Source organism: Bufo gargarizans, chromosome 3, assembly GCF_014858855.1.
Source record: "Bufo gargarizans isolate SCDJY-AF-19 chromosome 3, ASM1485885v1, whole genome shotgun sequence".
NCBI lineage: Eukaryota > Metazoa > Chordata > Amphibia > Anura > Bufonidae > Bufo > Bufo gargarizans.
This window is the reverse complement of record NC_058082.1, coordinates 245167863-245186235: the sequence shown is the minus strand read 5'-3', so window position 1 is coordinate 245186235 and position 18373 is coordinate 245167863. Positions and strand designations below refer to the sequence as shown.

Below are 18373 nucleotides of genomic sequence, written 5' to 3'. Positions count from 1 at the left end.
GATGCGGATTTTATAACCTGTATGGCAGTTTCCACATGGAAAAGATATGCAAAGTGTACATGAGATTTGTCACATTTCACTCACTTGGCTGGTACTGTATTAGCCTGTCGTTTTTCTGCATGAAAATACTTGTGAAAAATCTGAGTGCAAGCTGCACCGTTTACAGGTAGCCTTAGTTAGAATTAGCTAACCCCATTGTACGAGGACCTCAGGAATGACATGGTAAAGACCCATGTAAACATTTGAATAAAGTAAATGGACTAGATTTAAGGTCAACTAATTTGTCTGGTGGTCCACAGCTAGGAGATGGCGCAAGCTACAAAAAGTACACAAAAAGCATGAATTCAACAGTATTCATTATTGCTACCAAAAGGATTGAGTCTTCTGTGGTGCCAGTGACAACAGAAAGCTACAAGTTTTCATATCCAAGTGAAGAGACACTTCATGTAATTAGTGTGAGAAATCCCGCTACCGACAACCCTGTCTTTGGTGGGAGTGATCAATTTGCTGAATAATTTGACTTTGTTTTAGTACCTGGATCTTTGAGCAGTGCTTCATTTTATCTTCTTGTGGGATTGTGTTAGTTACGACTACAGCTTCAAACGCTGCATTATTGATCCGTGAAATTGCAGGTCCAGAAAAAATACCATGTGTTAAAATTGCATAAACTTTTATGGCGCCAGCAGAGAGTAACCTTTTAAAAGGGAAAAACACATGTTACCACACGATATCATATTTTATAAAGGTGTGTGCCTTACAATGTACCAAGACTCACTTGTCGGCAGCATGGCATACAGTGCCACATGTGTCAGCCATATCGTCCACGAGAATAGCAATGCGGTCTTTTACATCTCCAACCAACACCATTCTGTCGACCTCATTGGCTTTCTTCCGTTCTTTATGGATTAGTGCAAATTCAACATTAAGTCGGTCCGCAATCGAAGTCACTCTGCAAACCGATAAAGACAATGTTGTTAAGATTAAAATATAAATTAACTTAAATAATATGAAAATGAACAGATAAGCCACTAAACATCTTCTCACAGATGAACTCTGCAGGATAACAGGCTGAAAGGACGCATGTCTTCTTTCAAACTACGTATAACAATATGAAGACAGTGTAAAGAAGTACAGAAGGAAACTGGTGCCCTCTAGTGGATAGTGATATTTAAACATAAAACAAAGGCGAGCAACAAAGACGCTACAATTTTCTTCTGTACCACCTGTACCTTTCATGGTTTTGCCTAGTATGACCCATTAGTTGGTTTGCAATCCCTTTAAAGGGAACCTGTCATCAACGTTATGCTGCCCATACTAACAGCACTATAAAGTAGAGACAGGCGAGTTGATTTCAGCGGTCTGTAATTTATAAGTTAAAAGTGGTTGCAGAGAACCAACATCACAATCATTACAGTCTGGGCCTGGAAAAGAGTCCCGGCCACCTGAGAAGAGTCATGGTTATTCATGAATTCCTGCTCCCCCCTGCCCACCTGCTGATGACTGACAGTCTTCCATCTAGTTTTCTCCCTTTCTCTCTAGGAGACAACTGACAATCAGCAGCAGATGGGTGACAGTGCAGGGGATTATGAAAAACCAGGACTCTTCTCAGGTAGATCTGACTTTTCAGGGCCTGGGCTGTAATGATTATGATGCTGGTTCTCAGCAACCACTTACTTTTAGCTCATGAGCAACATTGCTGAAATCAGCATTTCTGTCACTATCTTATGATGGCCTAAGTGAGGTCAGCATAAAGTTGATGACAGGTTCCCTTTAAATAAAATCTCTTATTAAACAGTCTCTTTCTAATTTTCTATCCCGGGATAATCGTAGTACCTCTTGGCACCGCCAGCATCAGGAGACACAATGATACTGTTCTTCCATTCAGGAATGTTCTCCTTAATCCACTGGAGTACTGCAGGTTCAGCATACAGATTGTCTACAGGTATGTCAAAGAAACCCTATATAAAACAAAAAAAAAAAAAAACACAATTACAAAAGTATATCTTGGAAGGAAAATCTGCTGAGTGTAGCTGTAACAAAAAAATAAAATAAAATTGAATTAGCAAAACTTTCCAAGCACCTGCTATAGTAAGAAAAAACTGCTGGTCACACTGAACATTTCCCAATCCAGAAAAGTAATATTGAATTACATTACCCAACCCCCACACCACCTATATGAAAGGGTAAATGCATAATATACGCTCACTGACAAGACAGGATGTGTTTCTTGGGGAACACCATACAATACAAAGGAGGCGGCTCTAGTACCCTGCTAGGCAACCTGGATACAAGATGGTTTGGCATAAAGGTTCTATACAGTATCCTGTGGCACATTTGCCCACAAATGTTGCAGCTGGGCCTGTAGATCCTGCACACTAGCATGTCCCATAAATACTCGATTGGCAATAAACCTAGTGACCATGCAGGAAGTACAGTTGTCACAATACCAAAATTTTGATTCAGTTAGCAACATAAGAAAAAGAACTGCTCCTAGAAGCTCCGTTCTCCCACCTCTGGCCACGCCCTGCTACACTAGATTGACAGGACCAGGCAGCGGTGGTCTCCTACTGCCGGCCCCGTCTGCCATGTAAATCTCACGCCTGTGCCATCCCGTATTCGGCGCAGTGAGTGACTGCCTCACCGTGCCTGCGCCGCACACTGAACGGCGTGTGATTTCCCCAATGGGTCCACACACAAAAAAAAAAAAAAAAAAACTGAATGTACTCCGTATGCCTTCCGTTTCTCTTTTTCCGTTCAAAGATAGAACATGTCCTATTATTGTCCGCATAACAGACAAGGATAGTACTGTTCCATCAGGGGTCAGCTGTTCCATTCCGCGAAAAACAAATGCACACGGACGGCATCCGTATTTTTTGCGGACCACAAAATACTGGAAAAGCCATACGGTCGTGTGCAAGAGGCCTTACAAATGTATCCCTGCTTCCCTAATGGCAAACAGACCATGACTAGAGTAAGCTATGGAAATGCAGTGCCATATCGCTTGTGTAGCCATGTCCATCTGCAGCAGCGGTGCACAACGTTTTCTGGTTAGGGGCCACACTGTCAGACTGAACCAACGTTAAGGGCTGACAATAAAATTGAAAGGGGTATTAACTGAAATACTGCGTTCAATTTGCCATAAATATACAGTATATACTATAGATGTCTAGTTACAGTTCCAGGACTCGCATCTAAATGGGAGAATACATGAAAAATGCATTTGAGCAGCCACAAGATAGACAGACCTATCCGTCACCAGATGGTTGGGGGCCGCACTAAATGGAATCAAGGGCCACAGGTTGTGCACCCGATTCTCATGTTAACGTAATTACCAAGGGCTACGGATGACTATAGGCCAGTGATGGCGAACCTGTTAGAGACCGGGTGCCCAAACTGCAGCCCAAAACCCACTTATTTATCGCAATGTGCCAACACGGCAATGTAACCGGAATACTCCAGTCCAGTATAGTATATTTTCCATGTACTTTATCATTTAAGTATAATGACGTGCCTACATTCAATGCGCTGTTCATAGTGCGCCCAGCGCTGATGAATGGCTGGTAAAGTCCAGAGTATATTGGTACTCCATAGACTTTTTCCAGGGTGCGGGTGCCCACAGAGAGCTCTGAGTGCCGCCTCTGGCACCCGTGCCATAGGTTCGCCATCACTGCTATAGGCCATGAAGTGCCAGCCCCAAGCTCCAAAAGGTTGCTCTACTCATTAGTCCCCAGAAAAATAGCGGTAGAAAAATTGCATATTTTGATTAGAGTGCCATATTGCAACAAAATGTGCAACTTTTTACCTTTTCTGACACCCTGCCACTACTCCAAAAAGTACTTAGTGTCGTTGGGCATTACATGGTCCAACGTCTAACATTTGCGCCAGTTTTCTGGCTGCAGTAAATTTCTTCTCTGGTGCACGCAGACTGTGTGAAGCCGGGTTTTTACCAAGACCAGTGTGAAGGGTTGGTCTTCACGCTGGGTTCAGACCTAAGCGTTCTGAAAGGAGCGCTCTGTATGCACGATTGTACCGGCGTTTGCAATCGCGCATACAGAGACAAGTGAACGCCCATTGTCGCGCGTTCCCGAAAGTCTATGTATGGGAACGCGCGACAAGACGCCCCAAAGAAGCCCATGTACTTCTTGGGGGTCGAGCGTTTTACAGTGCGATCATACGCGCTGTAAAACGCCCAGGTGAGAACCATTCCCATAGGGAATCATTGGTTTCTCCTTGTTGAGCGTTTTACAGCGCGTAGGAACGCGCTGTAAAACGCTCAGGTGTGAACCCAGCCTAAGTGAATGACCCAATGTCTGAAAAGAAAGTGGAGAGCCTATACATTTATTTACATTTGGATACCTGTATCTGAGAGGCATGGAGATCCATGGTGATAATGTGATCAGCTCCAGCAACAGAAAGCATGTTTGCCACCAGCTTCGCAGATATTGGGGCACGGCTCTGTTAAAATAAAAAACAACGATAATGAACAACATAACATATACAAATACTGAAGCATATTTTAGAGAAGAACTCACATGTACCAGCAAAATGAGATGGCAGTCATTTAGTTTTTATGTTGCGGTGCTGATGTGAATACTCTAAAGGAATAACAATACGCTCAAAAATAAAAAACTCACCACATTGTAAGGGTACATGCACACGACCGTTCTTTTTTTTGCGGTCCGCAAACCGCGGATCTGCAAAAACGGAAGCCGCCTGTGCCCCTTCCGCAATTTGCGGAACGGAAGGCCCATTCTAGAAATGCCTATTCTTGTCCGCAAAATGGACAAGAATAGGACATGTTTTATTTATCTTTGCGGGGGAACAGAGCGACGGAGTGCTGTCCGCATCTTTTGCGGCCCAATTGAAGTGAATGGGTCCGTATCAGAGCCGCAAAAACAATGGTCGTGTGCATGAGGCCTAAAGATTATTTTTTTTTAACAAATCCCATTCACTACAATGTACAACAGGCGCTGCAGTAAATGACACCACCAGGCAGGCTGGAAAAAAAATAATAAAATAGTGACTTTGGCCTAAGGCCCAAAGAAATCAAGTGCATCTCGATAAACCGTGTGCAAACGGCAGGAGTGCATGTGCGGCTCGTGTGCCAACACGGCAGGACAAGAGCCGAGCAGGTTCCAGAACAATGCATCCTCGTCATGTTCTCAGCGTAACCTGAGAACATGACACACATACGTGCAAAATCACCAGGGCTTCAGGAATCGCAAGTTATGTGCAATGGGTCATGTAACAGTCACTGACCGGTCATGACAAAAGCAGGTTTAATGTTACGCTAGAGGGAACCTCCCTAAGGGCAACATAAGGTAGTGACAGACGCAGATTGCAAAGCCCTGTCACTTACCTATTCATGCACTGTAGTCCGGGAGAAGTCATGATATGTGGGGGAGGGGCTGCAGCTGTACAACATATCTGACCCCACTCTGGCAGTGAGCTGCAAGGAATAAGGCTACGGCAACATGTGTCGCGCGCCATTATAATGATAGTCAATGGTGTTGCAGTGTGACACAGATTCAAAAATCAATCCAAATTGGATTCCGGTGTGACTGTCGTGTCACAATCACAGCGTGTCGCAGTGCGACACCATTGACTGTCATTACTAAAAACATTGCAATGTAGTTGTACCATTCTTGTCGCGCAACACACGCCGCCATGTAACCCTAGCTCAAGATGCACGCTCTCCCAAAGTGCATGTCACTACTTTACTTTGCCCTTAGAGAGGTCAACATAAGGCTGAATCCACGCGGCTGTGAGCGGTCCGTGGTAACACGGCCTGGATTCATGTTCAGAGCAGGAGCGCACGGCGTCATTGGTTGCTATGACACCGTGCACTTCATGCCTCCGCTGCTGTACAGTAAAACTATATACACGCCGTTTGCTCCTGCTCTGAACATGAATCCAGGCCATGTTACGACGAACCGCTCTCAGCCGCGGAACACGGCTGTGTGCATTCGGCCTAAAGATTATCATGGAATAAATAAAATACATAGGGTTATTGTAGCTTTGCAGGATTGCTAAATGATGATATTTTACAGCATCTCTTCAACTAAAATGAATACACTCTGCATTGCTAGCTCACATGGCATGCGTGTCACCTGGGCGTTCTTGAATGGAGGAGTGCCATGATTCAACCACTTAAGGTCATTCAGACTAACTGCCTTATCTTCACATATGTCCTTGTTAATTAAAAGTTATGTTTTAACAATAAGTATCAATATATAAAATAGACCAATTAAATCTTGTTAAAACTGTGTGTTGCATTCTTTTTTCCCCCCGTTTACTTTTTAGTATACGAGCCCTGTTATTCCCACAGTGCTGCTATGATTAGCCTGGGACTGTGAGGTGCTGATCCTTGTGCGCTAGTTTCAGCTCACTCCTATCTAGATGCATCTGTGTCCCTCATTGCTGCTAACTTATTTACTGAATCTTGTACTCCAAGATGCTTCACTCCTGCTGAGGGTTTTTAGAGATTGAAGCATCTTGGAGTACAAGATTCAGTAAATAAGTTAGCAGCAATGAGGGACACAGATACATCTAGATCGGAGTGTGCTGAAACTAGCGCACAAGGATCCCATTTTAGAAACTACACCCCTCAAGGTATACAAAACAGATTTTACAAACTTTGAAAACCCTTTAGGTATTCCACAAGAATTAATGGAAAATAGAGATGAAATTTCAGAATCTCACTTTTTTGGTGGATTTTCCATTTTAATCAATTTTTTCCATTTACAAAGCAAGGGTTAACAGACAAACAAAACTCAATACTCATTGCCCCAATTCTGTAGTTTAAAGAAACACTGCATATGGTGTCAAGCTGCTGTACGGGTACACGACATTGCGCAGAAGGAAAGGAACGTCATATGGTTTTTTTAGAAGGCAGATTTTGCTGGACCATGTCTCATTCCCCCCCCCCCCCCCCCGATGCACCCCTAGAGTAGAAACTCCAAAAAAGTGACCCCATTTTGAAAACTACAAGTAAAGGTGGCAGTTTTGTTGGTACTATTTTAGGGTACATATGATTTTTGGTTGCTCTACATTACACTTTTTTGAGGCACGGTAACAAGAAATAGCTGTTTTGTCACAGTTTATTTTTTGTTATTTACAACATTCATCTGACAGGTTAGATCGTGTGGTATTTTTATAGAGCAGGTTGTTACGGATGCGACAATACCAAATATGACTTGTTTCAGTTTTACATAAAGCATTTTAGAAAAAACAGATTTTTTTTAGTGTGTACACATTCTGAAAGCTGTCGTTTTATTTTTTGGGCGACTGTCTTGTGTAGGGGGCTTTTTTTCGAGATGACAGTTTGATTAGTACTATTATAGGGTGCATATTGCTGATCACTTGCTATTACACTTTTTGTGATGTAAGGTGATAAAAAATATGGCTTGACACAGTTTTTGTATTTACATTTTTTTTTTTTTTTACAGTGTTCATCTGAGGGGTTATGTCATGTGATATGTTTATAGAGCCGGTCGATACCAAATATGTCTACTTTTCATTTTTTTTTGCTTTATTTGGGGAAAATTACCTTACTTGGAACTTTGGGAAACTTTTTTTTGTTCCACTTTGGGACTTCAACTTTTGGGGGTCTGATCCCCTTTACAATGCATCACAATACTTCTGTATTGTGATGGTCTGTATGAGTAATACAGTGTGCATTACTCATACAGCTTCCTGCCTGTGAGATCCAGGGGGCTGGATCTCACAGGCTCTCCACCAGAAGGCAGCCCGATGCCTAAGGAAGGCATCTCGCTGCCTTCCATGCCATTGGGTCCCCGTTACAGCAGCACCGATCCCCGTCGGACATCGCACGTGCCGCGGTCAGCGTTGACCGCGCCATATCAAGGGTTCCATATCAAGGGTTAATGTGCCTGCATCAGTGATTTCACAGATGCTGGCGCATTCATCTGGGGTCTATCAGTGACTGGCGGACCCCTGCACCCGCCCGATCACCATGAAGTACATGTACGTCACGGGTCTTTAAGGGGTTAATCTGTTTCCTACACAATGGATGGCATTGAAGTCTGGGACAGATTATTTTCAGGTGTGTGGGGTGTCAACTCCCCACTGATCATATATTGATGGCCTATCCTGTGAAAAGGTCACCTATATTAAAATGCTGGAACATCCCTCTAAGGGCTTATTTAGATGGCCGTATGCTGTCCGCAAAAATGAGTATCCGTTTTTTTGTGAACGGTTCAGCATGTCCAGAAAAAAAAAAAAAAAAGGAATAAGTAGTAGATAGAGAGTTACAGAGGCTCCACTGTCTACAAGTCACGGGTTGGTGCTCTCTCCAAATGGCAGTACCTATTGCCAATTATATTTGTACTACAGGAAAATGTAAAAAGAGTGGAGGGCATCCCCTGAGTGAGTGAGACGCCATCCCCTGCATCATGTGGGACACAGGAAGCGTAACCAGGAACCCAGGACGCCGCAGCGGAGAGACGCCGAGGGAGCATCACACCACGTGCGCACCAACGCCACCTAGGACCGGACCATCGCCCACACATCGGGACATTGTGTATGTAGAACCCCCTGCAACCATCCCTCGAGACCCACAACGGATGGGGTAAGACTGTTCAACAGTATATACGGCCATAAACATTTATCCAGGATCTAAGTAACAATATTCATGGTTTTATTGTGCACATGATTTTACTTTGCTTTATTTTATTCAAGCAGTACCTCTATACAGACTGATCACCTGTATAAGCAGGTCAATATAATCTGAACCAACTTTTATCATATATACGTATTTTAGATTACTGAATTGACAGATCCAGTACCACGTATATATATTTTATATAATAAATCCTACATATTATACTTGTATTGAGTATCTATATACCCAGTCAAAATAAGGAATAGCATTCCGTATTTTTGCGGACCCATAGACTTCAATGGGGCGACATCCTGATTTTCATTGACAAGTATGACATGTTTGTCTTGTGGAGTGGTGGAATGAAAGAAAAAGGGCCCCATAGAAGTGAATGGGTCAGCATCTGATCCATAAAAAAATAAAATAAATATGGATCTGCATTTTTGCAGACAGCATACGGCCATCTAAGGCTGCAATCTACGCATTTCAAAACCCATATCTTAACATTTTCAGGCAACAAAGCCGTATAAGTGCTTGTTTTAAGGCTACTTTCACACTCGCGTTTTGGCTTTGTTTGTGAGATCTGGTCAGGGCTCCCACAAGCGGTCCAAAACGGATCAGTTTTACCCTAATGTATTCTGAATGGATAAAGGATCCGCTCAGAATGCATCAGTTTGCCTCCGATCAGTCACCATTCCACTCTGGAGGTGGACACCAAAACGCCACCTGCCATGTGGTGCAAAGCAAGACGGATCTGTCCTGGCACACAATGCAAGTCAAAGGGAACGGATCCGTTTTCTGACAGAAAACAGATCAGTCCCCCATTGACTTTCAATGGTGTTCATGACGGATCCGTCATGGCTATAGAAGATATAATACAACTGGATCTGTGCATGACAGATGCATGCAGTTGTATTATTGTAATGGAAGCGTTTTTGCAGAACCAATGCCACCAGTCTCTGATCGGTGGCAAACAGCTCAGGACATCAATAATTCTCAAAATTATGGGCCAATGTTACAGTTTTGCTTTGTAAAGCAATGCTCCTGGGCAGGGAACTGCAGCACAGTACCACACACTTCACTGGGCCTATTCTGCAGACTAATAAAAACAAACTATTTCGTAGAAACGTTCTTTTCCGTGTGGCTTATAAGATACTACTGTTCTTCTATCAGACTGCAAGATGTGAAAATCTTACGCAACAGTGATTATAGGCAAGTAAAAATTTTATTAAACCTATAAAACAATTTCATAATGAAGTTTCCTAAGGATTTTTACCATAGGCCATACGAAGGAGCAATATAACAAAGCACAGCCAGTCTACAGCACAAGCATGGGAAAGTAGATATAGAAAGTAGGGATTGACCGATATTGATTTTTTAGAGCAGATGCAGATAATCAGTGAACTTTCAGGCCGATATAATATATTAAATATCTGTATAAATTATTAGTTAATAGTCACTGAGGTGGTGGAAATTTACATTTGGCACTAGTATATTATAAATGTAAATGATAAATTAATAAACCCCTTAGTTGGTAGTCAATTTATATTTATATAATATACTAGTGCTAAATGCCAATCTCCTCTCCTCACTGACTTTATTAACCCCTATCAGACCTCAGATGAATAAAATAAAAATAAAACTCCTCACCTCTCCTGCGCCACAGCTCCTCTTCATCTCCAGGTCCGGTGTTGCACTCCCCTGTCTTCTCCGGCCCGCGCTGCACTGTCATCACCTGACAGCGTGCAGCGTCAGGTCATAGTTCATGCACTACGTCCTGACGCTGTAAGGGGTCAGGACAGTGCAGCGCGGGCCCCATCAAAGAAGACCAGGGAGGCAGAGTATCGGAAGCGCTTGTTGCATATGCATACTAATGAGCGCTTCCATAAGCACTCACTAGTATTCACTTTATACGCATTAATCGGCAAGGTTAGATGCCGATAATATGCAAAATCCTTAATATTCGCCGATAACATCGGTACTTCCGATAATCGGTCGATCCCTAATAGAAAGTCAAATTGCAGTGCTCATCTGTGTATCGTATCAGAGGCACGGATATAGCCAGGACAAAGCCAACAAACTGTAAAGTAGAAGGGTCCAGCTTCTGATAAAACAATATCCTTTATTCAATGCAGTAAAATCCATACAACACAAGACTGATGCAAAATTGACATGTTTCGGATCTCAATTTAAACGATCCTTACTTATATCATGAGTAAGGATCGTTATACTTGAGATCCGAAACAGATCATTTTGCATCTGTCTTGATTTGTATGGATTTTACCATATTGAATAAAGGATGTAATTTTATTAGAAGCTGGACCTTTCTACTTTTTACACACGCATGGGAAGGTGTACACAAACATAACAAAAAGGAGATATATAGATAGATATAGACAGTCCTAGAAAACAATCCCGCAGCCTGGGAACTAAGCCGTAGACTTCGGCAGCGCTTTCTCCACACTAAATGTTATTTAAACAACTATTTCAACAATATTTACCTGCGTCAAAAGGGACCTTGAAAATGGCTATCTTGTGACTTTAATCAGCATTAAATGACTCCACCAAATGTTACTCAGTACCTGGAAACATCCCACCAAGTGAAGTCAGCCTAAGGCCTCTTTTACATCAGCATTTCCATTATTCTGTTCCGTTACAGGAGCAGACCACCAAAAATAACAGAAGGAATTGTTGAAATCACTGAGATTTTTTATTCTTTTCCACGTCACTGTATTTTAAAAATGTGTCAGGAAGAGACCCTATTGACGTCTATGGGAGAGGTGTCTAGGCATGCTCTGTGACCTGTGGAGGGGTCAGGAGGGAGCTGATAAGCTGCAATATCACCTATTGTGAATGGTGTTAAGACTTAAGGCGGGTTTACACGGGCCAAGGAGCAGCCAATTGTCAGGAAGGAAGCGTTCCTTCCCAACAGTTAGATGCTTGAGCATTTACATGCAGTGAACTCCTTCACAGTATGAGGACGAGGAATGGATAATGTGATCGCTCGTCCTCAGAGCTGCATTGCTTCTGAGAAGCAGATTGCAGTTTAGACCGCACAACCCGCTGATAATTTAGGAGACTGCAGGAACGACAAGATCACCCGATGAATGAGCGTTTCGCTCGTCCCTCAGGTGATCGGCAGCACCGTAAGACGGACAGACTGTCAGGAATGAGCATTCTCAGGGACATTTGTTCCCGATAATCTGCCTGAATATCAGGCGGTGGAAATCCACCTTTAGCCTGTATTAGACCTGCACATGAGCATTATAAAAGGTCAACTTCCTTCCCGACAATCGCCTGCTTATTAATGAAGGAAACTGCTGCCATTATATGCAGCCATCTCCTCCACAGTATGAGGAGGAGAGATAGCTAATGCCATCGCTCAACCCCATACAGCAGGGATCAGCAACCTCCGGCACTCCAGCTGTGGTGAAACTACGACTCCCAGCATGCTCCATTCACTTCTCTGGGAGTTCTGAGAACAGCTGGGAGTTGTAGTTTCGCCACAGCTGGAGTGCCGAAGGTTGCTGATCCCTGCCATACAAATAGATTTTTTAGCGTGCTTAAAAATTGCGATTGTCGATGAAAGTTCTCTCGTTCATCTGGTATTTGGCGGCACTTTGACATAGCTCCTGATCTAGTACAGCTCTTAGGCTAGGTCTACACGATGACATTTGTCGCGATGACAGTCTCATCGTGTAGACCTAGCCTTACTGTCTTGAGAACAGCTACATCGGTCAAACACAAGAACAGGAGGAGACCCCACTGACTTATCTGGGAGAGGTGTTTAGACATGCTCTGACATGTGGAGAGGCCAGGAGGGAGCTGATAAGTTGTGATATCACCTACTCTGAATGGTAGACCCTGTATTACCTATATAGGAGGTGTTACTTATTGTAATCCTGCCAGTAATAATGATAACGGCTACTGAAAAAGTTAGTACAGAAAATGAAAACAACCTAGTGAATGCAAAAGCTCACAAAAGGTAGCAAAAAAATACAGGGTACTGCACCAGATACTTTGAGGTAGGCTATTATATAAAAGCACATAAAAAAATCAAACAAAAAAAAACAGCTACGCCTTTCTACGGCGGTCTGCTGTCTTTATCAAGCTGCCTTATAAAAAAGGTAGGCAGAGCAGCCTAGTCTCCTCCTGGTGTGGAGGATCTTTGCCCTTCACTAGTGTTATGCCGCTTCCGCACAACATGATTCGGTAAGGGTACTTTCACACTTGCGTTGCTGGATTCGGGCAGGCAGCTCAGTCGCCGGTACTGCCTGCCAGATTTGGCAATCTGTATGCAAACGGATACCATTTGTAGATGGATGCGGATCCGTCTCACAAATTTATTGCAATACCCGATCAGTCTCTCCGATTGTCATCCAGGAAAATGGATCTGGTATTTCTCTTTTTCACATTTTTAAAAAGGTCTGCGCATACAAAGACCGCAAAACCAGACCAGTTTTCCCGTAACACATCCGGCATTAATGCATTTCAAATGGAAAATAATTCCAGATCCGGCATTCCGGCAAGTGTTCCTGAATTTTGGATGGAAAAAATACCACAGCATGCTGCAGTATTTTCTCCGTCCACAAACCGTACAGTGACTGAACTGAAGACATCCTGAACGGATGGCTCTCCATTCAGAATGCACTAGGATAAAACTGATCAGTTCTTTTCCGGTATTGAGCCCCTAGGATGGAACTCAATACCGGAAAAGTTTAACGCAAGTGTGAAAGCACTCTAAGGTGTACTGACCCACAGGGATTACCTAGAAGGTATCACACGAGGGAGTGCCCCGTATCTTTTATTTATTAGACCTAGTGTACAGTGTGAAAATTGCAGGATTATATATATTTTTTAAAATATACAGGTAAAACTCGAAAAATTTGAATATTCTGCAAAGTTCATTTATTTCAGTAATGCAACTTAAAAGGTGAACTAACATATGAGAGACTCATTACATGCAAAGTGAGATATCTCAAGCCTTTATTTGATATAATCTGGATGATTATGGCTTACAGCTTATAAAACCCCAAAGTCACAATCTCAGGCCCCTTTGCTCAGGGGATATGGATTAATTAGCTGACTAGAGTGTGACACTTTGAGCCTAGAATATTGAACCTTTTCACAATATTCTAGTTTTAAGCTGCATTAATGCAATTCCTTTGAATTTGCATTACTGAAACAAATGAACTTTTGCACAATATTCTAATTTTTCGAGTTTCACCTGTATAGTGACATAACTCGCCAAAAGAAATGGCACATTCTCTTTAAAAGGTGACAAGTCAACTTTAGCAAATAATTCTACAGTATTTTTTTCCATCCACAATATTGGTATATACCAGTCATGAGGTTGCATAAGAAAGGGAAACCTGTCTAGCGAAATGTACTAAACATGATATTCTGCATTTTCCAAATGTCAAATTTATTGCACGTTAAGACCTTTGCCATCTCATGAAATCCCGATCATTCCCAGTGTCTTTTACGCCAGACTAAAAAAAAAAAATTTCAAATATAAAGTTACAATTAGCTATGAAAGGATTCCTCTCCCAATAATGAAAGTCACTTTAAGGCTACATGCACACGACCGTTGTGTGTTTTGCGGTTCGCAAAACACGGATGGCGTTGGCACGAACTGCCATTAATATAACTGCCTATTCTTGTCTGCAAAGCGCGGACAAGAATAGGACATTTTTTTTTTTGCGGACCACGGAGTGCTGTCCGAATATTTTGCGGCCCATGAAAGTGAATGGGTCCGCATCAGAGCCACCAAAACTGCGGCTCAGCAACGGCCGTGTGCATGAGGCCTAAAACAGCTTGCTCCCATGTGTAATAGCAGCGCGAATAAGACCTCTACAAAACTGCACGAAGTGTAACTGAAACGTAGTTGTGTTACACACATTGCAAGCATCACTGTCCGGTCTCAAAGCATAGGGAGTTATTGAACCAATTTAGAAAATGTTCATTGATCCCAAAGGAAGCAAGCGTGAGTTACGTCAATAAGCAATCCTAAAGGACAGGTAGGAAGTGTAATGGAAAGAGTGTCTAATACATTTCCCAAGAGGTCATTGGAACTCATTTATAAATGGTTAACTGGCCAATGTACCAGTATACCTAAAAAATACTCGCAACAGTGAATTTTACTTTACATCACATCCTGTAAGAAGGATATTTATGTGGACAGAAAAAATAAATAAACTAGAAATTGGGGTGAAGCATCCTCTGAGTGAAAGTTTATCGGTGAATTTGGTAATGATGACCAAATCAATATCAGAATCGGTGGGTGTGATGTCATGCGCAGCTATTTTGAGCCAAAGCCAGAAAAAAGTTGGCATGAGAAATACAACAAGGATGGACTGGGGCGGACTGCCACAACCGCAGTCAGCCAGGGAAACCCAGCCCCCGTGTCAGCCGGATCTCCCGGACAGACCACAGCTAACCTGACCCAAACTGACTGCACCATAAATCAAGAAGTCAGTTTGGGTCAGGGGAGCCACCGTCGGTCTGAGAAATGCGGCCGACACACAGGCCATTTCTCCTTGGGATGATCATGGTAGTGTAAATAATCTCTTTTTCTCCTTCCTAGTGGATCAACTTCTGAATTTGGCTCAAAATCCATCACAAAAAGCTGTAGGTGACACCTCCCTTAGACCTCTTTCACATGGGCGATACAGAATGCGTCAGGGTCGGTTCAATGAAAAACGGTTGGTTTTGTATGCAAGCTGAATCGGTTCTGTCTTTGACTGTGCTCTGCGTTACAATTTTTGTCAGGATTGCATCTATTTTTCATGTGAGTGAAGAAAAACTGAAGACTCACATGCAGCATCTACCAGCAATCATCAGTGAAAGATGGACTGTGTATGGATACCATGAGTGTGCTGTCAGTTTTCATTCACTGGCCCAATGAACCAGTCCTGCGTGAAAAACGGCTCAAGATACAGATGGTCATGTGCATATACCCAATGAGGGTTCAGTCCAGGTGCTGTCTATAAAACAGAATGAATCCCAATGGAAAACTTGGTGTGAAATTATCCCTAGCGTTTTAGCTTGGAAAATAGTAATCTAAAACCAGCAAAAATGATCCATGCTTTTTGTATGTCAATCTACAGGCTGAATAGCTAGTACTAAGAGGAAAAAACTGCATTATAATCAAGTACGACTTATTACCAAAACACTGCACTCAGATGCATCACAGCACGTCATGTATGCAGAGAAAGGCCGTTAGAGCTCCTAATTTGAGCATTTGCTGTCAGCGTCCCCACATCAGCTCTCTTTGTTTGGCAGGAAACTAAATTAATCGTTAACTCAATGATGCTTATTAGACATTCAGCTGTTCACCTAATGCACTTTTTTTTACTGCAAAATTACCAAGTGAGAGATTGTTGAGCTCAGCATTGCATGGAGACACAATCTATAGTCCACGACAACTGACAGAACTTGTCCGAGAGCGAGGGCTGCCAAATACCCAATTACAAAACAGGAAAGACACCAGCAGGTCAAAGGGGTATTCCAGTTGGATAGGGGATAACTATTAGATCAGTGGGGGTCCTACCGCTGGAACCCCCACCGTTCATGTGAACAGGGGGCCCAAACCTCCTGCAGCCCCCCAAAGAACGGAGTGGTTATTCGGGCATGAGCATGGCCGCTCCATTCAGTTCAGCCAAGCGCTGTACTCTATCTCCGGAACTCCCATAGAGATGAATGGAACAGTAACGTACATGTGCACCCAGCCATTCTGTTCTTTTCAGATGTGCTGCAGGGGGTACGGGGTCCCCGTTCTCGTGTTCCTGGGGGACCCAGCAGTAGGACCCCCACTGATCTAAAAGTTATCCCCTATCGTGTGGATAGAGGATAACTTCAACCAACCCAGAATACCCCTTTAAACACTCCTTCCAGAGATCAATGGGGTTCTGGACCATCTTTAACGTGTACCTCTAGTAATCTGGGCTTTACCATGTGGAATGTGTGAACCTGGATTTTCCACCTCAAGCTTTGTCCTGGGTGTTGCCCTCTTCCTTTCCCCTCTAATGGCAAAAATTGTCCTCCAAATTCTAGCCTCCACTTTTTTCCCCAGCAGGCTCACTTTGCAAAGTCTGTAGTCATAAAAGTAGTCCGCCCAGTAGTCACAGCTACAACTAAATCAGATCTTGCTATACAGTAATAGCCACCCCCAAAGATATCACACCAGTCACTCCGAGTCCCTATTCATCATTGCAGCCCCCCTGACAATTTCTCCAGTTGTCACAGCAGATGTCCCTCCCTGTGTAGTCCCACCAGTCAGCAGCCATCACCACCCCCCTCCAACGGCAGTCATCACCCAGCTACATATGACACTGGCTGAGCTGTTACATGTGCGCTTGGCAGCTGAAGGCATCCATCTTGGTCCCATGTTCATATGTGCCTGCATTACTGGGAAAAATTATGTTTTAATAAATGCAAATGAGCCTCTAGGTGTGCGGCAGTTGTAGAAAGAGCCGAGCCTTTAAGTGTAACTGCAACGCCCCTGTTGCTCCTAAAGGCCAATTTACATATATTAAAACTTAATTTTTCTCAGTAATGCAGCACATATGAAGATGGGACCAACACAGATGCCTTCAGCTGCCAAGTGCACATGTAACAGGTCAGCCAGTGTCACAGGCAAAAATCTACAGATGCCCTTTAACTGTATGCAGTCTAAGTCAACCATGCCAGATCCAGAGAACAGCCTGCCGGATCACTGTGCCGCATGTGTGAAAGCAGCCTTAGTGCTACCACCCTACTGGATGTGGTCAAACCTATGTTAGGCTTAATGAATTTGATCAGGGGGGGAAAAAAAAAAAGGAGGCAAATACCTTGTCTTTTTTGTCTTGTCGAGCATATGGAAAACATGGAATGACAGCTGTAACTCGGGATGAAGATGCAATCTTGCAGGCGTTTATCATGATCAGTAGTTCCATTAGGTTGTCGTTGATCTCACCGCAGCCACTCTGTACGATATACACATCTTCCCCTCTTACGCTCTCACCGATCTCTACACTACATGAATAAAACACGAGAAATACAGATTTACAGATGTTTCAGAAAGGGTTAATCTGCGACAAAACTATATTAGTAACTGGATTACTTTTCTGGAAATTGGCGCCTCCAACAAATCCATCAGAGAACATGCCTTGTGAGATTGGCGAGATGCAGAGACAGCAAAGCTCATAGGGCTATGCAGTTTCCAAATCTTCTATTCACTTGTATGAGAGTCATAGAAACAGGGTAGCACAACCTGCATGGCTGTTTCCATAGCACCAACCACTGCGTTCTAGACAGAAATTAGAAATTTATGGCATATTCTGTAGAAATGCCATAAACGTCTGAGAATGAAATAACCCTTTAAGTAGAATTTGCACTGCAAGTTTCTTATGGTGGGCCTGAGTAAACCTGTGACCGAGGAAATGCCATTAATGCAATTCCCTATTATCCACTTAATTTATCCAAACACAAGGTACTCTTTAAAGCAGACAACCCAGTGGTCTTAACCTTTTTGCCACCTGTCCCACTGTTCTTGCTCTGCTGGCCCGTTCTCAGCCACTTTCTGGTCATCAGACTAGAAGTAGCTTGGTCACATGTACACTGAAGCACATCACTGGCTTCAGCGGTCACAGGACCAAGTCACTTCCAGTCTGGGAAGGGGGGGGGGGGCTAAAAGTTGCCAGGAATTGGACACCACTGTAGGAACTGTGGGCCTACAGAAAGGCGAGTGGTTTTGTTTTAATTGGCCAAAGG

At 43.2% G+C, this 18373-nt stretch overlaps 1 protein-coding gene across 1 annotated transcript in view; it reads right to left on the bottom strand.

Moving 5' to 3' along the window:
* The window catches only part of PRPS2 (phosphoribosyl pyrophosphate synthetase 2), a 58116-nt gene that overhangs the window by 4014 nt on the left and 35729 nt on the right, over window positions 1-18373 (bottom strand). The window contains exons 2-6 of the mRNA XM_044285281.1: window positions 17452-17635; window positions 4357-4455; window positions 1834-1958; window positions 776-949; window positions 535-694 (exon numbers count right to left, since the gene is read on the bottom strand). Of these exons, the coding sequence (XP_044141216.1) occupies window positions 535-694; window positions 776-949; window positions 1834-1958; window positions 4357-4455; window positions 17452-17635 (742 nt within the window). The remainder of the gene's footprint in view (window positions 1-534; window positions 695-775; window positions 950-1833; window positions 1959-4356; window positions 4456-17451; window positions 17636-18373) is intronic.